The 25,509-nt window shown below is 41.9% G+C and overlaps 2 protein-coding genes across 3 annotated transcripts; one reads left to right on the top strand and one right to left on the bottom strand.

Annotated features, from left to right (window-relative positions):
• The first annotated feature begins 1,412 nt into the window (after nt 1-1,412).
• On the top strand, nt 1,413-16,455 carry dok2 (docking protein 2). Its single transcript, XM_024003152.2, has 5 exons — nt 1,413-1,556; nt 5,230-5,538; nt 6,287-6,398; nt 14,196-14,371; nt 14,793-16,455. The coding sequence occupies exons 1-5, from the start codon at nt 1,497-1,499 to the stop codon at nt 15,783-15,785; spliced, it is 1,650 nt and encodes a 549-aa protein (XP_023858920.1). The 5' UTR covers nt 1,413-1,496; the 3' UTR covers nt 15,786-16,455.
• Nucleotides 16,456-20,090: 3,635 nt separating this feature from the next.
• On the bottom strand, nt 20,091-23,387 carry kazald3 (Kazal-type serine peptidase inhibitor domain 3). Of its 2 annotated transcripts, none has more exons than XM_024001060.2 (4): nt 22,512-23,387; nt 21,788-21,948; nt 21,392-21,539; nt 20,091-21,245 (listed from the first exon to the last, which is right to left on the bottom strand). In XM_024001060.2, the coding sequence occupies exons 1-4, from the start codon at nt 23,032-23,034 to the stop codon at nt 21,157-21,159; spliced, it is 921 nt and encodes a 306-aa protein (XP_023856828.1). In that variant the 5' UTR covers nt 23,035-23,387; the 3' UTR covers nt 20,091-21,156. The 2 variants fall into 2 exon arrangements, with proteins under 2 accessions (XP_023856828.1, XP_023856829.1); XM_024001061.2 differs by having other exon boundaries at nt 20,091-21,242.
• Between the last annotated feature and the right edge of the window lie 2,122 nt (nt 23,388-25,509).

The raw sequence follows: 25,509 nt of genomic DNA, 5'->3' as shown, positions 1-25,509 counted from the left end.
ACTATTTTCTACATTGTAGAATAATAGTGAAGACATCAAAACTTTGAATGGAATCATGTAGTAACCAAAAAAGTGTTAAACAAATCAAAATATATGTTATATTTGAGATTCTTCAAAGTAGCCACCTTTTACCTTGATGACAGCTTTGCACACTCTTGGCATTCTCTCAATCAGGTTCACCTGGAATGCTTTTCCAACTGTCTTGAAGCAGTTTCCTGAGCACTTGTTGGCTGCTTTTCCCCAGAAATGTGTCACTCAAATGTCACATGAATACACATTAGACATGGCAAAATGTATAGAATTTCAAGAAAATTAGCTTTAAAATGAAAAAAATAACAATTGTACACCATGACAAAATGTGTAGAATTGCAGAAAATAAGCTTTAAAACTGCACCAACAAGAGGGGCGTGAACAGTTTGTGTCACGAACAGTGCTTTTTCCCATAAAAATAGATGTGGCGCGCACGCAGGGTGAGGCGCAGGATGTTCCCCAATGCTGGAAGAGGAAAAAGTTTGTAAACCCCTTACAGTTTTTTGCTAACATGACCAAAATATGGCCAACAAGTCTATTTTGCATTTATTCAAATGTTGCTTAGATGATGGAAAATGTACACAGGAAGGATGCAATAATTTGACCACAAAGTCAGACGGGTTGTGAAATGAAAATAATTGTACAGAATTTACTAAATGTAGCCTATACCAATAAGGCTATAAGATTATTCGATTTTTTGAGCCATCCTGCTACACCAATTATATTTTACTTATGAAAGGTGACACTTGTACATATATCGTACTCTTGATATTGTTTTTATGGAACATGCAAACCATGTAATATGTAACATTCAAAACAATTGCGTCTCTTGGGATTGAGAAACAAGAGGTTCACACACCAAAAGGCTACACACACACACACACACACACACAACACACCACACACACACACACCACACACACACACACACACACACACACACACACACACACACACACACACACACACACACACACACACACACACACACACACACCACACACACACACACACATACAGACCACACACACATAACACACACACCACACACACACACACACACAACACACACCACACACACACACACACACACACACACAGGGTGGCAGGTAGCCTAGTGGTTAAAAGAGTTGGGCCAGTAATAGAAGGTTGCTGTTTCGAAACCCTTAGCCGACTAGGTGAAAAATCGTTGATGTGACCATGAGCAAGACAGTTAACTCTAATTGCTCCTTTAAGTCGCTCTGGACAAGAGCGTCTGCTAAATGACAAAAATGTACCACACACACACACACACAGTGTTTTAGTACTGAACTGCTGTGTTCTGTGATGCAGCTGCGCATACAGGAAGTCAGCATGACAGGGAACTTGAGGTGTTTGCGTCATTTGTAGATAGATACCACAAGCAGGGCGTCGTGTTGAACAGAGATAAAAGTGGAGAGGAGTAGGGGCAACAGAGCTGGTACACCATGGAGGAGGACATCAGGAAGAAAGGAATGCTCTACTTACAGCAACATAGGTTTGGCAAGGTAAGACCTGCCACAGCTCCTTTGTGGCACTCTCCTCGGAGTCTCTGTGTGGCCTGAATACTATATTAATATGTGTTGCTTACTCACACACATAAACTCAATGGCTTCTGCCATCTCGATGGCATGAGCATGAGTCATCCATCAATCTAATTAGTGGTATTGTTATCATGTAAGAAACAGCTGCTAATTGATTGAGGTTGTGAAATCATCTACACTGTAAAACAAAAAATCTAGTTGTTTCAAGTAATTATTATTTAGTAAATGGTTCCACAGCCTTTTTTTGGTTTACTTCACTTTTTGGTCCAAGTGTTACCCGAACAAAAAAAATGTTGTTGAATAAAATAATTACTATATAAATGAGAAAGCACAATGTTATCATGTCTGTCAAAGTGTGTACAATGTGAAAGTTAAAAGCACKGTTTGTGTGTGTGTAACCAGTTGCACAGCCTTTTTTAGTTTTGATGCCAAAATAATAATTTATAGTTGAATGAACATATGAGACAAGTTGAGCAAACAGATACAGTTGAAGTCGGAAGTTTACATACACCTTAGCCGAATACATTTAAACTCAGTTTTTCACAATTCCTGACATTTAATCCTCGTAAAAATTCCCTGTTTTGGTCAGTTACGATCACCACTTTATTTTAAGAATGTGAAATGTCAGAATAATAGTAGAGAGAATGATTTATTTCAGCTTTTATTTCTTTCATCACATTACCAGTGGGTCAGAAGTTTACATACACTCCCTTGGTTCACTCCAGACCTGACTGCCCTCGACCAGCACAAAAACATCCTGTGGCGGACAGCACTAGCATCGAATARTCCCCGCGATATGTAACTTTTCAGGGAAGTCAGGAACCAATACACGCAGTCAGTTAGGAAAGCAAAGGCTAGATTTTCAAAYAGAAATTTGCATCCTGTAGCTCTAATTCCCAAAAGTTTTGGGACACTGTAAAGTCCATGGAGAAAAAGAGCACCTCCTCCCAGCTGCCCACTGCACTGAGGCTAGGAAACACTGTCACCACYGATAAATCAACGATAATCGAGAATTTCAATAARCATTTCTCTACGGCTGGCCATGCTTTCCTCCTGGCTACCCCAACCCCAGCCAACAGCTCCGCACCCCCYGCAGCTACTTGCCCAAGCCTCCCCAGCTTCCCCTTCACCCAAATCCAGATAGCAGATGTTCTGAAAGAGCTGCAAAACCTGGACCTGTACAAATCAGCTAGGCTAGACAATCTTGACCCTCTCTTTCTAAAATTATCCGGCGCCTGTGTTGCAACCCCTATTACTAGTCTGTTCAACCTCTCTTTCATATCGTCCGAGATCCCTAAAGATTGGAAAGCTGCCACGGTCATTCCCCTCTTCGAAGGGAGTGACACTCTAGCCCCAAACCATTATAGACCTATATCCATCCTGCCCTGCCTTTCTAAAGTCTTCGAAAGCCAAGGTAACAAACAGATCACTGACCCTTTCGAATCCCACCATACCTTCTCCAGCTGTGCAATCCGGTTTCCGAGCTGGTCACGGGTGCACCTCAGCCACGCTCAAGGTACCAAACGATATCATAACTGCCAATTATAAAAGACAATACTGTGCAGCCGTCTTCATCGACCTGGCCAAGGCTTTCGACTCTGTCAATCACCGTATTCTTATCGGCAGACTCAACAGCCTTGGTTTCTCAAATGACTGCCTCACCTGGTTCACCAACTACTTCTCAGACAGAGTTCAGTGTGTCAAATTGGAGKGCCTGTTGTCCGGACCTCTGKAAGTCTCTATGGGGGTACCACAGGGTTCAATTCTTGGGCCAACTCTTTTCTCTGTTTTTATCAACGATGTCGCTCTTGCTGCGGGTGACTCCCTGATCCACCTCTACGCAGACGACACCATTCTGTAAACATCTGGCCCTTCTTTGGACACTGTGTTAACTAACATCCAAATGAGCTTCAATGCCATACAACACTCCTTCCGTGGCCTCCAACTGCTCTTAAACACTAGTAAAACTAAATGCATGCTTTTCAACCGATCGCTGCCCGCACCCGCCCGCCCGACTAGCATCACTACTCTGGACGGTTCTGACTTAGAATATGTGGACAACTACAAATACCTAGGTGTCTGGCTAGACTGTAAACTCTCTTTCCAGACTCATATTAAACATCTCCAATCCAAAATGAAATCTAGAATCGGCTTCCTATTTTGCAAAACAAAGCCTCCTTCACTCACGCTGCCAAACATACCCTCGTAAAACTGACTGTCCTACCGATCCTCGACTTCAGCAATTTTGGCCAACAATTATTTTCTAGTTCAGGTAACACTTGAGTAAAGTTGAGTAAATAAAAATATGGCTGTGGAACCAGTTACTTAATAATAATACTTTGAATCAACTTGATTTTTTTGTACAATATAGCTAACGCTCATCAAGAAAGACAGTATAATGWTGTTGCTACACATGACTGAAGAGAGAGTGTTAAATACCCTGCTGTGTTGTCCAGACTTTGCCAGCTTGTAGTCCTAGAACTCGGAAATTAGTTACCTCTGGTTCGTTCAGTCATCCCTATGGTGAAAATGAATGGGGAAACAATAGGGTTTTGTGATAAACGCCGAAAATAAGGTCTGAAGTTAACACAGGCTGAGGAGATCTTATACGTTTTGTTTTATGAGATAATATCAGCAAGTTAACATGACCTTTATGAATTATGAAGGCTTTATGTTCTTTTTTTATTGAAATAAATGCTTCAAAATTCACAAAAAGGTACATTAGCTGATGAAAATGATCTCAGAAAAAAACGTATAAGATAACCTAAGCCTGTCTTTATCACAGACCTTATTTTCAGCATTTATCCAAAGCCCCTACAAAAATGACATTAATTTCTCCATGACAGAGTTAGTTACTACAAAAAGATGCAATTACTATTTCTCTGTTTTACACAAATATTTCTTTTTTCACAGTTTTCAATCCCCTCATGACACGTTTTGATTTGAGATAGTCATCTGTTGGCATCACCAGCGGTATTTATCCAGTTATAAAGACAAACAGCAACCAATAATTTTTATGTGGTACAGCTAAAGATTTCCATAGTTCTGTACCAGAGACTTATGTAGATTAAGGAGTCTTTGTTTAGTTAAAAGCAGGTGGAATAACCTATAGTTAAGGTCAATTTCCTGTCAGGCTAGACTTTCCTGATGTGTTTGTATTAGCTCCAGGAGTAGTACTGCGGGTCTCAGACCAGTCTCGAAATTCCCCATAGAGGGCTTTGTTTTAATGGTGCAATAGCAGCCAGTCTGGTGCAGTAGCAGCCAGTCTGCAAAACCCATCTCCACTGTGGTAGACTGAATCAATCGCATTTTTTTGTAGTATTGCAAAATATTTAGTTTTTTAAAGGGACTTCACAGAGCAAAGCATCCAAGTTATTCCCCTCAACAGTATTGAGCAATGGCATATGAAGAGCAGTGTTGACAATGGATTCAGAATGATAGATTCACTTTATCTTCCTCTTTTCACCTGCTGACCAGTTGGACACTGTCAAGCCTATTCCAGGCTATAGGAAGTGAAACTAGTAATAGGGTTTACAGTAGCCTCATGAAACACACAGAGACATCCMTTAAAATATGAATATTGGCCTTCTGTGCCTCTGTTTCTGTCTGACCCCATGCTTTCTCTACTCCCCTACAGAAATGGAAAAAGGTCTGGTCGATCCTGTACAGGGAGAGTACCTGCTCCATCTCACGCTTGGAGTTCTTTGAATGCAAAGATGGTGCGAGCACCCTGGAGAAATCAGACAAAAACCACCGTAAGCAGCAGGAGAGCAAGAAGGTGATCAAGCTAAGCGACTGTATCCGGGTGTCAGAGGTGGACATGGAGGGCTCCCCGAAAGACTGTGGCCAGTTCCATGTGGAGACTGCAGACAAACTTTTTGTGTTTGCTGCGGAGATGGTCGAGCTGGACGACTGGACACAGAAACTGTGCGAAATTGCATTCCCTGTACGTTCAGTCAGATCCCTTGTTCTGTCAGGTTTGATTCTGCTTAAAAGTAGAGGGATCACACTTTATATGATGCTGCATGTCCAGTTCATGTACAGTTTAACATAGGGCTGGGGACCTAAATCATAACTGATATACTGTAAACATGCATACAGCAATATATGACATTACACTTATGACAACAGATATGACATTACAGTTCAAAATATTTTTGAAAAGCAAGCAGATAACTCAGGAACTCAAAACTGTCATGCTATAAAAAAAATACTCTGTCACACACTGGCTTTTGAGGGTTGAGGGTTCTAAGGGTTGTGATGAAAAACCGTAGCAGGGTTTACCAAAGAAACACACTAATTTTAACTGTTTTTAGCTGACTGCTGAAGAGTAATGGCTCACTCAGCTTGTGTTTTGAACTTAGTTAACAGTCTCTCCCTTATATGCTTAGTATTAGCAAAATACAATTCAGGAGGAAAAAAACAGTGCCAGAGCAGTAGCTAGCCCGCATTATCCATCATCCAACTAACACTGGTGAAACAGCTGGTACAGATCTAGTGCTTAGTACACAAGTGAACACTGCTAAGTACACAACTGAACACTGCTAAGTACACAAGTGAACACTGTTATTATTACGCACAAGCACAACCAACAATACAAACATTCCAAGGCCCTGCAGTCTGTTTTCTTCTTCCAATATGTGGAAATGTTGACATTCACAGTATGTTTATGATGGTATATTTGACCAATGCAGATGAACTGGGGTGAGAAAGGAGGGATGAAACGTAACAGTGTGCATCGATCAAAGGCAGATGCTGCAGAAATGGGGATGGAGGACAACTCTCTGTACAGCAGAAGAGACAGTGGTAAGTCTTGCTATTTACCCCATGAAGGAAAACAAAATAATTGTATATAGCAAGACACATACACCCGTGCATGCATGCAAGCACATACACGCACACGCACACGCACACACACACAGGACATTCTAAGATAACTGCAGAGAAAAGTGTCACTTATACTGTATGTCTACATACGTAGCACTTGCTGTGGCCCACTGTATTTAATACAGCCCTGAGCTCTTTCAGGTCATGGGACACTGTTCTTTGACATTCATCTAATGTCTTGTAATGAGAGGATAAAGGTGCCTGACATGACTCAACTCATCACCACTCTGATCAGTTACTGGAGTGTATACTGGAGTGTATACAGAGCTCAAGTTGAGGAACCTAGGGCTTTAAATAAGTAAGTCATATTGGGGTGTATACATAGGAGCATTACAGTAACAGGACTTTAAATGAGAATAATTTGAGATKAATTTGAATAGAGGAAGTGCTTCTTTATATTTTCCATTTGAGGCAAATGTTCAAAAAACTTGACTATACAGTATATAAAATAAAATAAAATATAAATGTCAATATATAATATAAAACCAAACTGCATTTTGTAATATATTTTCTGTGGCCTCTTCCACACAGACACATTGGGTACATCTCTGTCTTATTTTTACTGTTATACATAGTGGAAAATTGTGACATATTTTCCTGTCTTGTGGTTGACGAGCATTGCACCACCAGTGTCCGCATGTTTGCACATTGACCACTTACTTATCAGTCAGAAGTCAGTTACATCCTGTTCTCTACTGTTTTCTGTTCTTTCCATGTCTTAAAAGTGCAATGAGGCAAATACATTACATTTGACATATACATTTGATCTGTTAAATATCACATCCTTTCAACCAACAACATTTAGGGCTGATTTCTCRGACATAGATAAGTCCTGGACTAAAAAGCTATTTCAATGGAGATTCTACATTGAGCATGCTTTTTAATCAAAGACTTAATCTGTGTCCGATTTTTAGCTATGTTTTTCTCATCATGGATCTTGGATATTCTTGTCTACAACTGTCATTAGTTCCTTATTGATAAAAACTAGAACAAGATGTGTCCTTAGCAGCAACATCGTAATAGCTACAGCATTGTGGCAGTGATTTGGGTTAAGTATACCAGTATGTCTATTTCTGATTGGCTGTAACCTACGTGCAGTCAATTATTAGTAGATGCACGTGAGGTAAACCAGAGCCTGCGTTTGAGATCACAAGCTTAACAACTTCAGCATGCAACTTTCAGCTGACAGGCCTGCAGCCAGTGTATCGTTCTGAGGGTAAAACACACACTCTGATTCAGATTGTTTATGGTATTTACTGTAGGATTACAAAAATGTAACAGGATCTCTGTGTGTGATATGAATAGGCATATCTCCACTGAGCTGATCGTAGCCAGATACTGTATGAGCCAAAGCAAGCATAGTTGTATAATGTGAAAGTAGTGCTTGGGCTTCAAAAATATTTTTTTCTATCAGCATTACACAGTATATGTAGTAGTCGTGGCACCTTGAGTTGAAATGTCTGCAGTGACTGTGTAGTCATCCATCTTGAATTGTCAGTTTTTTTWATTTCATGTGCCATTTTCAGTCATGCAATCCCATGCCTCTCATAAACAAACAGCAAACGCATGTGGTGCACCAGGTAGAGGAAGCAACTCCTCAACCTCAACATTCTGAACCAAGCACCTGGGAAGAAGTGAACCCAAAAMCCAAAACATTTTACAGGGCCACGCTTAGTTCAATGTGCCTCCAAATAGACCTACAGACAGACTGCAAAGTATCACATGACCTRAAGGCAATGTAGAACGGAACAAATTCTGGTGAGAAACTGGTTTAGTGGTTTAGGCTCATCCACCAGTGGCAAAGAGGTGGAGCTGAGCTACTGTATAGAGAAGTCAGCGAGTTTATTTTAAGAACAGGGTATTTCTGTCATATAGGGCTTGGATGCAACAGGAAGTCAAAAGGCCCTTCTCTCTTTTTGTTGATTGAGGAAGTGCTGAGAGGTTACAAGCCAGTGCATCTTCTCAACGAAACATCCTCTACTCAGTGCAGCAATATATCTGTGGCTTCCTAAGACACATTTTACAAACATGCTGCTCTGCTCAGCTCTGTTACAGAGTCTCTCTCTCAGGTGCTGCTCAAAGACGCTACAGTGAAGATCCAGCTCAGTCAAGGGTGCTTTCAAACGAGACAAACGGATCTGTAAAAAAATGCAGCAACCCAATGGTTTTCAATGGGAGCAGTGCGTTGGGGGAGGGCCTAGGGTTGTGGTGTGCTGTCAATCAGAAAAGTTGCCAAGATATGTCCATCACAACCAATTAAAAATGTAGAACACCGTTTCTTGCTAATTATCTCTCCCCACCCTTCTAAACCTCTGCGTTTGACATGTCCCAGCTAGCAATGAGGAATCGGCCCAGAAGCGGCYCTCTTCCGGGGGGCCGGAACTGATTGAATCGGCCCGGAATTGGGTGTCGGACTCGGCCCGTAATCAAAATGAATGACTGCCCAGAATCGGCCCAAGTACATCGGGCCGTTTCCGTCTACCGGAATTCAGCCGACTTTGCTGGCATCTTACCAGAATCCCCCCAGAAGCGACCCGGTGCAAATTTAAATAAATGTATACAAAATTACCCGATTTAGTAATTTTAAATATTACTATTAGTCATTTTATACATACAAGTTATACCCATCCACAAAAAAACATTTTGTGTTGAAGGAAATACCATACACTTGGTGAACGTGTCAGTGTGCATGCGCCTKGCCCGCCACAGGAGTCGCTACAGTGCGATGGGACACAGAAACAATGACAAAATATGGAAAAATAATAACAAAATGTTAATTATATAAAGCATGTGTAATCATCTGCCAGAGAGTAGCCCCAATCGTCCCGAGCCCCAAGTTATACATTTGGGCCAGATAACTYTCACTGCAATCAGCCCGAGCCCCAAGTAATACATTTGGGCCAGATAACTCACACCGGAATCGGCCCGAGCTCAGTCCTCGCATCCTGACCATAAGTAATACTCAGGCCACATGAGTAATAAGTAATACTCGGGCCCAGACTCGGGCCACAGTGTGGCGAAATCCTGCACGGAGCCTTCACCGTGCGCTGCCACTTTAAGAGAGCATGAGCAGTAGGAAGAAGGAAATAAAAGAGCTCGTTCAGCTTTTTGGGGAGGAGCTATTGATTGGGGTGACAGTTTTGGTTGTGTGTGTTATGCTGCAGAGTTTGTTTGTTTATCTTCAGCGTATGTGGTTGTACAGTGTTTGGAACAATCCTCGGTGTGATCGCTCGACGACGTGGTTGTTCTCATGTGGGACCGCGACGGTTATGGATCAAAGGGATTAGTAGCAACATTGTTGCGAAGCGTTCAACTACAACCCAACACTCCATTCGGACAGTCAGACCGTACATTTCATTGGAGCTGGACTAGTGTGTATATGAACACCACACATTCATACCCTCTGCACTCCTTCCCTGGAAGAGAATACAAACTCTTGCAAATCCTCTGTGTGATGACTGGGTTCATTCTTTATTGTATGAAGTTACTGTTTATTTGCTCTGCCATTATTGTTATATGAGGTATGCTTGGTGGGGTTACCAAGAATTGTGGAAGGACTGTGATGTGATGTGGGATCTATAGGGTGTGTATTCTTTTTTCTATCCGCTGGCTATCTGGTCAACAGGCTACACTCTAGGCAGTCTCTTCTGYTGATGTGTGTGGGTCTGGTAGTGGTACTCTCGCTGTTCTACTATTTTCCTTTCGGCAGGGTTAATACCTGCCTGGCGCCCGAACAAAATCTTCTTTACCTTTCTCTAATTAATACCGCTACAACATGACGTCTGACTCTCAGCCGAGTGCCCCTACTCTCAGCCGGAATCGGCCCTGATCCACTGTGCTAGCTGGGGTGTTTCATGCATTTTGGTTTGAAGGTACCCTAAAGGGAAGGGATAGTGATGGATGTGACAGGTTTTCACAAGTGTCGGTTTTCATCCATTTCATCCGTGAGTGGAAAGTATTTTCTTTGAAACCATGCTAACACATTGTGAGTCTGATCTACAGTATATTCAAACTCCCATTATATTAGCTCTCTCTAAAGGGATTTGGAAAATGTACGTACGTAGGTACAGTACCTTCAGAAAGTATTCAGACCCCTTGAATTTTCCACATTTTGTGAGGTTACAGCCTTATTCTAAAATGTATTCATTTGTTTTTTTCTTCTCACAATACCCCATAATGACAAAGCATGATGCTGCCACCACCATGCTTCACTATAGGGATGGTGCCAGGTTTCCTACAGATGTGACGCTTGGCATTCAGGCCAAAGTTAGATTCTAAATACATGGCTCTGTGTAGGTCTAGGATTGGTAATGAGAATGTATTCCACTTTTCTCTCACTTAAAGACTGTTATCCAAGTGAATGGAAAACAGGAGTAATATGCCTCTGGCTGTGACTGGGATTTGATCTCCCTCCCACAGAGCAACTGACAAAGTGCAGTGCTCTCCCCCATAGCTNGGGGGGGGGGGTCCAGCACTGGAATGATCACTTTACAACTGGAATTTTTTGGGAAATCAGTTAGCCTGCAGTACAATATGCTAGGACATGACAGAGTCTGGTGTTGTTTAATTCTGTACTGTACAGTTGTGGACAAATATATTGTCACACTTGCACTTTTCTAAAATAATTAACTATTGCTTCTTAAACATTTATTTTTATTAAATAAAACTTGTTATAAGATTTTCAACATTGAAGAACCAATTACATTTCTGGAAACTTAAGTTTACATTTGATTGAGAAAATAAAGACAAATGGCATGACAAAATTATTGGCTAGTACTTGGTTGTGTAGCCTTTGACCAAGATAACTGCAGACAAACACTTCTTGTAGTCATCAATGAGCTTGCTGCACCGTTATACTGACAATTTGCCCCACTTCTTAACAACAAACTGCTCTAATTCTTCAAAATATGAGGGATGCCCTCCAACTGCTGTTTTCAGATCTCGTTATAGCTTTTAGATGTGATTCAGATCTGGACTCTTCGCTGGCCACTCCAGAACAGTCCAGCACTTCTTAAACATTTCTGGCTGCTTTTTTATGTGTGTTTGGGGTTGTTGTCCTGCTACAACCTTCAATGTAGACCCAGTTTTTGGATCTGCCCACTCGGCACAAACTGGTTGAATCAATGTTGTTTCAATGTAATTTGTCAACATATTGTGACGTTGAATCTACATGGAAAATACATTGTATTTGAAAAAAATTCATCAACRTAAATTTTTGTTTTGACGGTGAAATTTCAACAACAGGATTACAGTGCCTTCAGAAAGTATTAATATCCCTTGACTTATTTCACATTTTATTGTGTTAGAGTCTGAATTCAAAATTTATTAAATAKATTTTTTCTTGTCATCCATCTACACACAATACGCCATAATGACAATGTGAAAACATGTTTTTAGAAYATTTCCAATTGCAAACCTATAAAAAATGAAATACAGAAATGTAATTTACAGAAGTATTCACACCCCTGAGTCAATAAAATACATGTTAGAATCACCATTGGCAGCGATTACTGCTGATGAGTCTTTCTGGGTAAGCCTCTAAGAGCTTTGCACACCTGGATTGTACAATATTTGCACATTATTATTTWAAAAATTCTTCAAGTTCTGTCAAGTTGGTTGTTGATCATTGCTAGACAGCCATTTTCAAGTCTTGCCATAGATTTTCAAGCCGATTTAAGTCAAAACTGTAACTACGCTACTCAGGAACATTTAATGTCATCTTGGTAAGCAACTCCAGTGTATATTTGGCCTTGTGTTTTAGGTTACTGTCCTGCTGAAAGGGGAAATTGTCTCCCAGTGTCTGTTGGAATGTAGACTGAACCAGGTTTTCCTGCTTAGCTCAATTCCGTTTTCTTTTATCCCCACAAAAAATCCCTAGTCCACCATGCTTGGAAATATGAAGAGTGGTACTCAGTGATGTGTTGTGTTGGATTTGCCCCAAACATAACACTTTGTATTCAGAACATAAAGCTAATTTCTTCGCCACATTTTTTTGCAGTTTGACTTTATTGTCTTATTGCAAACAGGATGCATGTTTTTAAAAACAATATAAAAACTTTGTTCAGGCATCCTGGCTAAATTCCCAATCTGGCCCTCAACCATCACGGTCACCTAATAATCCCCAGTTTACAATTGGCTCATTCATCCCCCTCCTCTCCCCTGTAACTATTCCCCAGGTCGTTGCTGCAAATGAGAACGTGTTCTCAGTCAACTTACCTGGTAAAATAACGGATAAATAMAAAATAAATAAATAAAATAAATCCTTCTTTTCACTCTGTCATTTAGGTTAGTATTGTGGAGTAACTACAATGTTGTTGATCCATTCTCAGTTTTCTCCTATCACAACCATTAAACTCTCTAACTGTTTGCAAGTCACCATTGGCCTCATGGTGAAATCCCTGAGCGGTTTACTTCCTGTCTGGCAACTGAGTTAGGAAGGACGCCTGTATATTTGTAGTGACTGGGTGTATTGATACACCCTCCAAAGTATAATTAATAACTTCACCATGCTCAAAGGAATATTCAATGTCAGATTTTTTTTTTTTTACCCATCTACCAATAGGTACCTTTCTTTGCAAGGCATTGGAAAACCTCCCTGGTCTTTGTGGTTGAATCTGTGTTTGAAATTCACTGCTCAAATTGAGGGAACTTACAGATAATTGTATGTGTGAGGTGAGAAGAGGTWGTCTTTCAAAAATCATGTTAAGCACTGTTATCGCACACAGTGTGAGTCGAATGTATTATGTTGACTTGCTAAACACATTTTTACTCCTGAATGTATGTAGGCTTGCCATAACAAATAGGTTTAATACTTACTGTCTCAAGACATTTCAGCTTTWAATTTTTTATTAATTTGTAAAAATGTCTTAAAACGTGATTCCACTTTGACATAATGGGGTATTGTGTGTAGGCCAGTGATACAAGATCTCAACGGGTCAAGGGGTGTGAATACTTTCTGAAGACACTGCATGTCATCATGGTAACCAAATTCCAACATAGACAAACTTTGTATATAATGTCAACGCAACCAAATATCAACATTTGAAGGACAGTTTGTATAAACGAATCATTTGTATGTTGGATTCACATCTCCATCAACCAAGAATGTAAGTTAAAGAAAAACTTAATTTAAAAGTGCATTTAAAGCTTGATTTGATTTAGTCCTATTCTTTCTCTTAGATTTTTGTTTGAGATGGAGACGTGATCCAACAAATCCAGTAGTGTAGTGGAGGGAAAATGCAAGWAAGCGCAGTTTACCCCCGTWKYTTTTTTTGCCAAGTTAACAGAATTTGCAGAAAAATACATTTAAAGTATAGGAAGAGTGACTTTTTTTACTGCACTGGCGTTCAGTGATTWAAWWWWWWWTTTTTTTACCACTACATCACTGAACATATCAATTATTAATTTGTAGACACATTGGAATTAAAGCCAGACTACGTCAGTGGCACAGATGGAACTATTCAAGCAAAAKATACACCTCCTTCATATGTTGATATTTGGTTGCATTGACAACCAAACACAATGCAATATCACTTTTGAAATACTATAAAAACTGTATATGGGTTTACATACTTTTATCACTAGGTGTAAAAATCCATGTGTAATAAGGACACTGCAATTTGAGTCAGTGTGATACTGTTTGCGTTGAGTTGGAGAAGAGTGTCTGTCTGTTTCCCAGACTGTCTGTCTGTTACATCCTGTCTGTCTRTTTCCCAGCATTGAAGGACTTCAGGGTGGTGGTGAGGAGGACGGAGGCAGCAGAGCGCTGCAAGCTGAGAGGCCCTTGTGTTCTACGGACAGACTTCGACAGCCTCCTCCTCAAAGAGCCCAAGTCAGGAGAGGTTCTTTTCACCTGGCCCTACCGCTTCCTCCGGAGGTTCGGACGGGACAAGGTGACGTCCTCATCAAACTGTCAACTACAAAAGCCCAGTAATCACAACAGCATCTAAAATCTCAACAAATCTCTATTGGAACTGTTGAGGATAGGGTTGTAAAATTCCGGTAACTTTCCCAGTATTCCAAGGTTTTCAAGAAATCCTTGTTGGGGGATTCCTGGATATCCTGCTTTTTCCCTCCTGATTTCACTAATCTTCTTACTGGGACTTCTGGAAAACCTGGGAATTTTGGGCAGGTTTTTGCAACCCTAGTTGGGGACAGTTATTTTAGTGTTAAAGAAAGGCAACCCAAATACAGTACAGTCTTTAAATAAAGCACAACAAGGTTTCTCCCTATGAGTGAATAGCTGCTAATTATATGTAAGAAACTTTCCTTCATAGTGAAGTCTTAAGCAATCTCACACATTTTTCTTTACAGGTGACATTTTCCTTTGAAGCGGGTCGCAGATGTGACTCTGGCGAAGGTAGCTTTGAGTTTGACACCAAACAGGGCAACATGCTGTTCCAGGCCCTGGAGTCCGCCATCAACCTCCAGAGGAGTGCGGGCCTACCCCTCCGACAGGCCTCAGGAGGCCAGGAGATGGACCCTGGGCCCAGGCTCCTGCCAGCAGAGGAGCCGGGTGTTTACAGCACCGTCAATGAGGCCCTGCAGAGGGACAGATCCTCTCCCCCACACCTCCCCCAGGCCAAATTGGAGGCCCCCATGGATAAACTCCTCACCGGGGTCAAGAGCCTGACACTGGACACCAGAGGCATTCCCTGCAAGAACCAGGTGAAGAACATCTCCAGCTGCCCCCTGATGAACAGTGAGAGTCAGACCTACTCTGAGATCAACATGCCTCTGGAGAGGAGGCAGCAGGAGGATAAGCCCTCCCTCAGCCTCAGCGCTGGACCCAACCACTCCTCCGAGGACTCAGACTACTCTCTCCCCTTTGACACCATTGCCAAGAACCTGATGGCGGACATGCTGCTTAATGTCCACCTCCCCCTGGGGGTGGAGCCGCAAGGCTGTGAGAGGTCAGGCTGCCAGAAGGACGATGCTCCAGATCCCCTCTACGACAGCATTGATGAGTCGGCCATCCGATCAGCCCTAAGCAGGTCTAAGGGCAATAAAGTCAGCTACACGAAGGCAGAGCACATCTATGATGAGCCGGAGGGCTGTGCCGCAGCTATAGCTTTGGAGCCCAACTGCCCCACCTCTGTTTACGATGACCCCGAGGAGGTCAGAGGTCATGCATGGAAAATCATGGGCACCATAGCTGACCCCAATGGCCACGAGTATCCATACAACCCTCACGTTGACGACTACGCTGTCCCCAAGCCACCTAAGAGAGCTTTTCTGCCAGATACACCCCAACATGAAGAGGAGGAAAATTCTCCGTATGATAACGTGAGGGTGAAAATTAACTAATGTGAAAACAGAGGGTGCCCACACCAAAGATGTCATCATGAAAAGGTCTGGGATACTGTGTGCGCCCATTGTAAAACTGAATTCAGAGGATGTCTCAAGGTTTGTTGACTACTGTTCCCTGATGCTTCATAAAACCACTATGCCCAAACTATTTTATTTTAATCGTGGTTTATCGTATACCCAATTTATACTGTGAAGGTAGAAATTGAATACACCTACAATAACTTATATATATGTTTTACACTGTATGCTGTTGTACAGTCTTTGGCCAGCAGGAGGTACCAACACAGCTTGACTCCAAGTTTTCTTTGTAAGTACTTTGTAATCTTTGAAGCAGGATGTTTTGTAAAAAAAAAAGTTACTTAACTTTAAATCAATAAATGTGATCTTTAAGTCCTATGGATTTTGATACTGAATCTGTCTGCTCAGCATCAATTTCAAAAAAATAATTRRCTGGGGTAAAAAGTTCTGGAATACATTTGCATTATTTGAATCTCTGGAAGTACTCTGGAAGTATTTCCTGATGCTTTTCATGTGGTAGAAGTACAATGTGCCCCAGGGGAATCCTGTATTATCCTGTATATTGTACAGTGGCTTGCGAAAGTATTCACCCCCTTGGCATTTTTCCTATTTTGTTGCCTTACAACCTGGAATAAAATTGATTTTTTGGGGGGTGTGTATCATTTGATTCAAACAACATGCCTACCACTTTGAAGATGCAAAATATTTTTCATTGTGAAATAAACAAGAAATAAGACAAAAAAACKGAAAAATTGAGAGTGCATAACTATTCACCCCCCCAAAGTCAATACTTTGTAGAGCCACCTTTTGCAGCAATTACAGCTGCAAGTCTCTTGGGGTATGTCTCTATAAGCTTGGCACATATAGCCTGTGGAATTTTTGCGCATTCTTCAAGGCAAAACTGCTCCAGCTCCTTCAAGTTGGATGGGTTCCGCTGGTGCACAGCAATCTTTAAGTCTGGATTGAGGTCTAGGCTTTGAATAGGCCATTTCAAGACATTTAAATGTTTCCCCTTAAACCACTCGAGTGTTGCTTTAGCAGTATGCTTAGGGTCATTGTTCTGCTGGAAGGTGAACCTCCGTCCCAGTCTCAAATCTCTTGAAGACTGAAACAGGTTTCCCTCAAGAATTTCTCTGTATTTATCATTCCTTCAATTCTGACCAGTTTCCCAGTCCCTGCAGATGAAAAACATCCCCACAGCATGATGCTGCCACCACCACCATGCTTCATTGTGGGGAGGGTGTTCTCGGGGTGATGGGAGGTGTTGGGTTTGCGCCACACATAGCGCTTTCCTTGATTGCCAAAAAGCTACATTTTAGTATCATCTGGCCTCCAGCTGATACACCTACAATAACCTTCTTCCATATGTTTGGGGAGTCTCCCACATGCCTTTTGGCGAACACCAAGCGTGTTTGCTTATTTTTTCTTTAAGCAATGGCTTTTTTCTGGCCACTCTCCGTAAAGCCCAGCTCTGTGGAGTGTATGGCTTAAAGTGGTCCTATGGACAGATACTCCAATCTCCGCTTTGCAGCTCCTTCAGGGTTATCTTTGGTCTCTTTGTTGCCTCTCTGATTAATGCCCTCCTTGCCTGGGCTGTGAGTTTTGGGGGGCAGCTCTCTCATGGCAGGTTTGTTGTGGTGCCATATTTAAAAAAAAAAAAATGTAATAATGGATTTAATGGTGCTCCGTGGGATGTTCAAAGTTTCTGATATTTTTTTATAACCCAACCCTGATCTGTACTTGTCCACAACTTTATCCCTGACCTGTTTGGAGAGCTGCTTGGTCTTCATGGTGCCGCTTGATTGGTGGAGCCCCTTGCTTAGTGGTGTTGCAGACTCTGGGGCCTTTCAGAACAGGTGTATATATACTGAGATCATGTGACGGATCATGTGACATTTAGATTGCACACAGGTGGACTTTATTTAATTAATTATGTGACTTCTGAAGGTAATTGGTTGCACCAGATCTTATTTAGGGGCTTCATAGCAAAGGGGTGAATACACATGCACGCACGACTATTCAGTTAGTTATTTTTTTKAATTTTCTGAAACAAGTAATTTTTTTTCATTTCACTTCACCAATTTGGACTATTTTGTGTACAGTCGTGGCCAAATGTTTTGAGAATGACACAAATATTAATTTCCACAAAGTTTGCTGGTTCAGTGTCTTTAGATATTCAGATGTTACTATTGAATACTGAAGTATAATTACAAGCATTTCATAAGTGTCAAAGGCTTTTATTGACAATTACATGAAGTTCATGCAAAAAGTCAATATTTGCCCCTTCTTTTTCATGCTGTCAATTAACTGCTTGGCCACATCCTGACTGATGGCAGCCTATTCTTGCATAATCAATGCTTGGAGTTTGTCAGAATTTGTGGGGTTTTGTTTGTCCACCTGCCTCCATGAGGATTGACCACAAGTTCTCAATGGGATTAAGGTCTGGGGAGTTTCCTGGCCATGGACCCAAAATATTGATGTTTTGTTCCCCGAGCCACTTAGTTATCACTTTTACCTTATGGYAAGGTGCTCTATCATGCTGGAAAAGGCATTGTACGTCACCAAACTGTTCCTGGATGGTTGGGAGAAGTTGCTCTCGGAGGATGTGTTGGTACCATTCTTTATTCATGGCTGTGTTCTTAGGCAAAATTGTGAGTGAGCCCACTCCCTTGGCTGAGAAGCAACCCCACACATGAATGGTCTCAGGATGCTTTACTGTTGGCATGACACAGGACTGATGGTAACGCTCACCTTGTCTTCTCCGGACAAGCTTTTTTCTGGATGCCCTCAAACAATCGGAAAGGGGATTCATCAGAGAAAATGACTTTAACCCAGTCCTCAGCAGTCCAATCCCTGTACCTTTTGCAGAATATCAGTCTGTCCCTGATGTTTGTCCTGGAGAGAAGTGTCTTCTTTGCTGCTCTCCTTGACACCAGGCCATCCTCCAAAATTCTTCGCCTCACTGTGCGTGCAGATGCACTCACACCTGCCTGCTGCCATTCCTGAGCAAGCTCCCGCAGCTGAATCAACTTTAGGAGACGGTCCTGGCGCTTGCTGGACTTTCTTGGGCGCCCTGAAGCCTTCTTCACAACAATTGAACCGCTCTCCTTGAAGTTCTTGGTGATCCGATAAATGGTTGATTTAGGTGCAATCTTACTGGCAGCAATATCCTTGCCTGTGAAGCCCTTTTTGTGCAAAGCAATGATGACGGCACGTGTTTCCTTGCAGGTAACCATGGTTGACAGAGGAAGAACAATGATTCCAAGCACCACCCTCCTTTTGAAGCTTCCAGTCTGTTATTCGAACTCAATCAGCATGACAGAGTGATCTCCAGCCTTGTCCTCGTCAACACTCACACCTGTGTTAACGAGAGAATCACTGACATGATGTCAGCTGGTCCTTTTGTGGCAGGGCTGAAATGCAGTGGAAATGTTTTTGGGGGGATTCAGTTCAAAGAGGGACTTTACAATTAATTGCAATTAATCTGATCACTCTTCATAACATTCTGGAGTATATGCAAATTGCCATCATACAAACTGAGGCAGGAGACTTTGTGAAAATTAATATTTGTGTCATTCTCAAAACTTTTGGCCACGACTGTATGTCCATTACATAAAATCCAAATAAAAATCTATTTAAATTACAGGTTGTAATGCAACAAAATAGGAAAAACGCCAAGGGGGATGAATACTTTTGCAAGGCACTGTATATTTTCTTGCTTTGTCTCCTAATTCCTGCAACCTTTCAAGGAATGTCAATTTCCCTACTTTGTTTGCATCACTAAAACATAGCTCTGAAATAAAACAGGCCCTGAATGTTTATTATGTTTTCCACCCTGGTGCTGTCTGTGACTGTTAATCAAGCCAAGTAGCTATGTTTCAAGCAGACCTGAACTGCTTCCCTCAAACTTTTTTGCTTTCCTCCTTTGCCAGTAATGTATTTTCAGTGGACAGGATATTAGACGATCTCGAGGGAACTGAAAGCCCCATGCCCATCTGAGCCTCAAACAATCCTCTTGATATCTAAAAGTTTTCCATACAGTTAAAAATGAATGGATTCCAAGAGTTGGGGAGTTACTCCTTGACTGGGGTTTTCCTCCAATGACTGGCTCTGCTTGAAATAACACAGCAAAAGAAAATGGAAGCAAACAAACAGGGATATTGTCTGGTTATTTCAAGAGTAGGGGTCCAGACCATGGCTTTGATTTACACCAGTATGACTGTAATTACTTTAACAGTCAGTGTTGCTGAAGGGACTTTGGCATGCAAATACACGCAGAGACTGTTTGTGATTACTGTTTTTCATTTATTGCATATTTCTTTCTTCTGGGAATGCAACATGCACTCCAGTAACAGTAAGCCATCGTCGCTTCAAAATGTACACATTTTACATTTAATTTGTCATTACAGATTTTTTTWATCCAGATGAAAGCATAAATAATTTGGGAAAACATATCTCCCCTTTGAGATGATTTGATATATTGTAATATTCAGAAGTAGCATAATATAACAAATCTTTGTAATATAATTTGTTTATTCATATTCATAATATATTCATAATATTCTTAGTCCGATGTTGCTTCCTTTGCGTAGATGTAGTAGGAATGGCTATATTTAGATCAAGTACAAGGTAGTCCATAATCTCTTATAAAAGGAAATAGAACCTTGTTGACACAAGAACAAAGGAGATGGTGTTTCTCTTCATGTCTGAGCTGCACAAAACATTAAAACCATCTGTGGGCTTCTCTACACCACGACCAGAGCTGGGCTTGGCTTACTGACACATCTGCCCAAGCATTACAGCGATAGATGGAAAYCTATAAACCAGCTAAAAGTACATTCCAGGTCTGAGACACAACAATGCACCTAGACATTCCACATAGAGTACATCCAGTTGCACATATTGGATGCACACATGCCAGGTTCATCCTGAGGGGATGGCAAAACCTTTTACCAGACAGTAAAAGGACAACTTTCCTGCAAGACACCATTTATATGGTTTGGAATGTAGACTTATAGTCACAAGGAAAATGGGTTTGAACAGCTTTTGAACAAAGAGACATTCATTCCTTATGCTTTCAGTACTATATAGTGTACAATATAGACTTCAGGAATGATCAGACACTTCCATAATCAACTTCCACACATATTCACCTATGCTTTTGTTATATATCACATCCACATCTCCACTTTCATCATCTTGACTACAGATGTAGAGATGRAAACATGGGGTTAAGTTGAACAGTTTGTACAAAATCTGCATGTGCAACACTACAACAATTGTGAAGACTTTCAGGATGCCATCAGCACCTCCGTTAGTGAGGGCTGATTCCTTAGAACGGAGGACATCACTAGTAGTAATCCTCATCATACTCTCTCTCCGACTGGCCATACTCCAACATTTCCGTCATGTTCTCCGTCAAGTAGACGGACATCTCTTCTGAAAAAGTATTAGATGGGGTTATTAGCGTACAGTAGTATCGTAACCAAAGGAGTCAATCTCACGTCTGTCATTTTGAGAGATTTGTGTGACAGCTGAAGAAAAATGAAATAAAGCTCTAGAACTGTCGCTAGAACTGTCATCACCTGGACCTAGAACTCCTAACACAGCCATTGCAGAGATACTGCCGAGCTCGTTCCGAGCGACACAGCGGTAGGTGCCAGCATCGGCCAGGCCAGCTTTCTCGATCTGCAGCCAGCTAGAGAGCTCATACTTCAGGGGACCACCCCGAGACTGTCCAGCACAGCACAGACAAAGGACATGTTTAAGCATAGCCTACTGTTTAGGACTGAATTAATGAATGTACATAATTCTATGACGCAATGTATAAAATGAAATACCAAGGACCTATGCCTAATCCACCCAATATTTCTGCATCATCCAAGAAGTAAGTATGCTGATGGAAACATTAAAGAATATACTAAGGAAACAGCAGAGGATGGTTTTCGAAGCATTGATTGAAGCCTCTAAACAAGGTTCACCTGGACAGATATGTGTGGGTCATCTCCTGGAAGAATAATGTCTCTGCCATCCTTCTTCCATTCAATCATTGCCATTGGAAAGGCAAAGACCTCACAGAGGAACACCATGCTACTACCCGTAACATTCAGCAGGTTCTGGGGTGGGACCTTGATGATCGGCACTGAAAAAAGAAGAGGTAGAGTTGGGGTGTTTACGAGCCATTTCCTCTCCCACACAGCTCCTGAGCAGCAAGCTTGACTCCTGGAACTGGTTAAAACAATACATATTTCCCAATGCCTGTGTGGAAAGTACAGGCCAGCCCCAAAATCCTCAAACCTGGGGGTGTAGTAAAGATTCCTCTGGATCAGTCTCAATGAGTTCTATTGCTACTCTGTCAGAAAAATCTAAGACTGGTGACAGGAAACCACTTTGCCCTAATCCATATTCCATGCACTCTTTCTGACTGATTCAAGGTCTGTGTCGGGGTTTTTTCCCACGTGGCAAAGTGTTACATGGAACAATAAAGTGTGTATTGTCACGTTAATGATTATTTCGATGACAGATTGATTGAATAGGCTTTGTTTCTGTTTTGGCCATGATGTTAGTTTCCCCAAGTCATCTTTTGTCTACTGTCTTCCAATTTAATCACGGTTTATGAGCAATAACTGTAGATGAGTAAATGTACACTGACTGAGACAGCATTAGGCGCAAATCAAAGCCATAGCGTCATAATAAGCGATKTACCTGTTTTGCAAGGACCTCTGCGCTTTATCTTGAGTGCTGAATTTGAGAAGTACGCTTCTTTAAACTGACAAATGTTCATGTATGTTCTGTCATCGGAACCACAAAGCGCATCTTGCGATTGACAGACGCACTGCGGCTCCGCRACTTCTCCATCTCCAACATCCAAATCGTCAATTTTGCATTGAAGATCCGTCCCACAGAGACCGTAAAATACATTAATGTCGCCAATATCACACGTCTGCCCCTCTAGATTTCCACACTCTTGGCAGCAACCACAACTGTCCAAAATGAGCCCAGCCCTGCATTCTTGTGCCACGGGACACAATTCAGGTGAGCACTCACCACAAGCAGTTACATTTCTATCAAACTGATCCTCAAGCCGATCATAATCTAATGGATCGATAACGTAATCTAATGGGTCTATACGTTTGTCAATGTCCTCATCAAACTTGTTCGGGAAGCTTTCACAAATTCTCATGTTCAGCAAAAGCATAATTCCGCAAAGTATTATTTCCCATGGCATTTTGACTGACTGCTGGTCTTCTATGGTTTCTTTATAGCACTTTTCGTTATAGCACTTTAGCAGAAAAATATAATCCACTATAGGTCTAAAAAATCATTATACAGTCCACTTCAAAGTGTATCCTTTCATTTCCGATATGAAACTTCCAAATACATTCCAATGGTTTGATTGGGGTCGTTCAACAACTGTTGGACAATATTTCTCCCGAAGATCGCTGARAATGCACAGCCCAGTGCTTTACAACAAAAAACAGAATGTCATTCAGCAAACATGGATTGTAGCCGAGATTTAGGAAAAATATGATGACGTTTTAAAGCATCCAGCAATTCCCAAGAACAGTGAGAGAAGGAAACAGGAGGATATCGGTATATACAGTAATAATGACCAATGATTTGATAGCAACGCCCACAGACCCAGGGAAAAGTAGTTTTATATTAGATATTCGGTTTTCTCTCGCCAATTGAGCCAAGCTATGAAAATCATAAATTCTGAATTAGGGGAGAGCAATTGAAGATTGAAATCCCAAATACAWTTTWWWWWWWTTWWATAAAAACCTGCCTGGAATTGTCTCCATCCTCCACTGATTCAGAATATAGAATTTCCATTGTCATGGTACACTTTGTTCATAGTACATTCAAAAAGTATTCATACCCCTTKACTTCTTCCACATTTTGTTGTGTAACAGGCTGAATTCGAAATGTATTAAATTGTTTGTTTTTTCTTACCCTTTGCCTTGATGACATCTTTGCACACTTTTGGCATTCTCTTTGGCCAGAATGCAACTCACGGCAGCAATTTTCCAACATCTAGTGGAAAGCCTTCCCAGAAGAGTGGAGACTGTTATAGCAGCAAAGGGGGGACCAACTCCATATTAACGCCCATGATTTTGTAATGAGATGTTCGAGGAGCAGTTATCCACATACTTTTGGTCATGTAGTGTATATACACTGCTCAAAAAAATAAAGGGAACACTAAAATAACACATCCTAGATCTGAATGAATGAAATATTCTTATTAAATACTTTTTTCTTTACATAGTTGAATATGCTGACAACAAAATCACACAAAAATTATCAATGGAAATCAAATTTATCAACCCATGGAAGTCTGGATTTGGAGTCACACTCAAAATTAAAGTGGAAAACCACACTATAGGCTGATCCAACTTTGATGTAATGTCCTTAAAACTGTCCTTAAAACAAGTGTCCTTAAAACAAGTCAAAATGAAGCTCAGTAGTGTGTGTGGCCTCCACGTGCCTGTATGATCTCCCTACAACGCCTGGGCATGCTCCTGATGAGGTGGCGGATGGTCTCCTGAGGGATCTCCTCCCAGACCTGGACTAAAGCATCCGCCAACTCCTGGACAGTCTGTGGTGCAACGTGGCGTTGGTGGATGGAGCKAGACATGATGTCCCAGATGTGCTCAATTGGATTCAGGTCTGGGGAACGGGCGGGCCAGTCCATAGCATCAATGCCTTCCTCTTGCAGGAACTGCTGACACACTGCAGCCACATGAGGTCTAGCATTGTCTTGCATTAGGAGGAACCCAGGGCCAACCGCACCAGCATATGGTCTCACAAGGGGTCTGAGGATCTCATCTCGGTACCTAATGGCAGTCAGGGTACTGGCGAGCACATGACGAGCACATGGAGGGCTGTGCGGCCCCCCAAAGAAATGCCACCCCACACCATGACTGACCCACCGCCAAACCGGTCATGCTGGAGGATGTTGCAGGCAGCAGAACGTTCTCCACGGCGTCTCCAGACTCTGTCACGTCTGTCACATGTGCTCAGTGTGAACCTGCTTTCATCTGTGAAGTGCATAGGGGCCAGTAGCGAATTTGCCAATCTTGGTGTTCTCTGGCAAATGCCAAACGTCCTGCACGGTGTTGGGCTGTAAGCACAACCCCCACCTGTGGACGTCGGGCCCTCATACCACCCTCATGGAGTCTGTTTCTGACCGTTTGAGCAGACACATGCACATTTGTGGCCTGCTGGAGGTCATTTTGCAGGACTCTGGCAGTGCTCCTCCTGCGCCTCTTTGCACAAAGGCGGAGGTAGCGGTACTGCTGCTGGGTTGTTGCCCTCCTACGGCCTMCTCCACGTCTCCTGATGTACTGGCCTGTCTCCTGGTAGCGCCTCCCTGCTCTGGACACTACGCTGACAGACACAGCAAACCTTCTTGCCACAGCTCGCATTGATGTGCCATCCTGGATGAGCTGCACTACCTGAGCCACTTGCGTGGKTTGTAGACTCCGTCTCATGCTACCACTAGAGTGAAAGCACCGCCACCATTCAAAAGTGACCAAAACATCAGCCAGGAAGCATAGGAACTGAGAAGTGGTCTGTGGTCACCACCTGCAGAACCACTCCTTTATTGGGGGTGTCTTGCTAATTGCCTATAATTTCCACCTGTTGTCTATTCCATTTGCACAACAGCATATGAAATTTATTGTCAATCAGTGTTGCTTCCTAA

The sequence above is a fragment of the Salvelinus sp. IW2-2015 genome, linkage group LG15 (assembly GCF_002910315.2).
Source record: "Salvelinus sp. IW2-2015 linkage group LG15, ASM291031v2, whole genome shotgun sequence".
NCBI classification, from domain to species: Eukaryota; Metazoa; Chordata; class Actinopteri; order Salmoniformes; family Salmonidae; genus Salvelinus; species Salvelinus sp. IW2-2015.
Note: the sequence above shows the minus strand (reverse complement) of the source record. Positions and strands in the feature narration are given on the sequence as shown.

Excerpts from the sequence above, each read along its gene's own strand:
- dok2 (XM_024003152.2), top strand. The coding sequence starts at position 1,497 with ATGGAGGAGGACATCAGGAAGAAAGGAATGCTCTACTTACAGCAACAT. Across the intron at positions 1,557-5,229 it reads AGCAACATAGGTTTGGCAAG|AAATGGAAAAAGGTCTGGTC; the intron begins GTAAGACCTGCC and ends ACTCCCCTACAG. Across the intron at positions 5,539-6,286 it reads TGTGCGAAATTGCATTCCCT|ATGAACTGGGGTGAGAAAGG; the intron begins GTACGTTCAGTC and ends TGACCAATGCAG.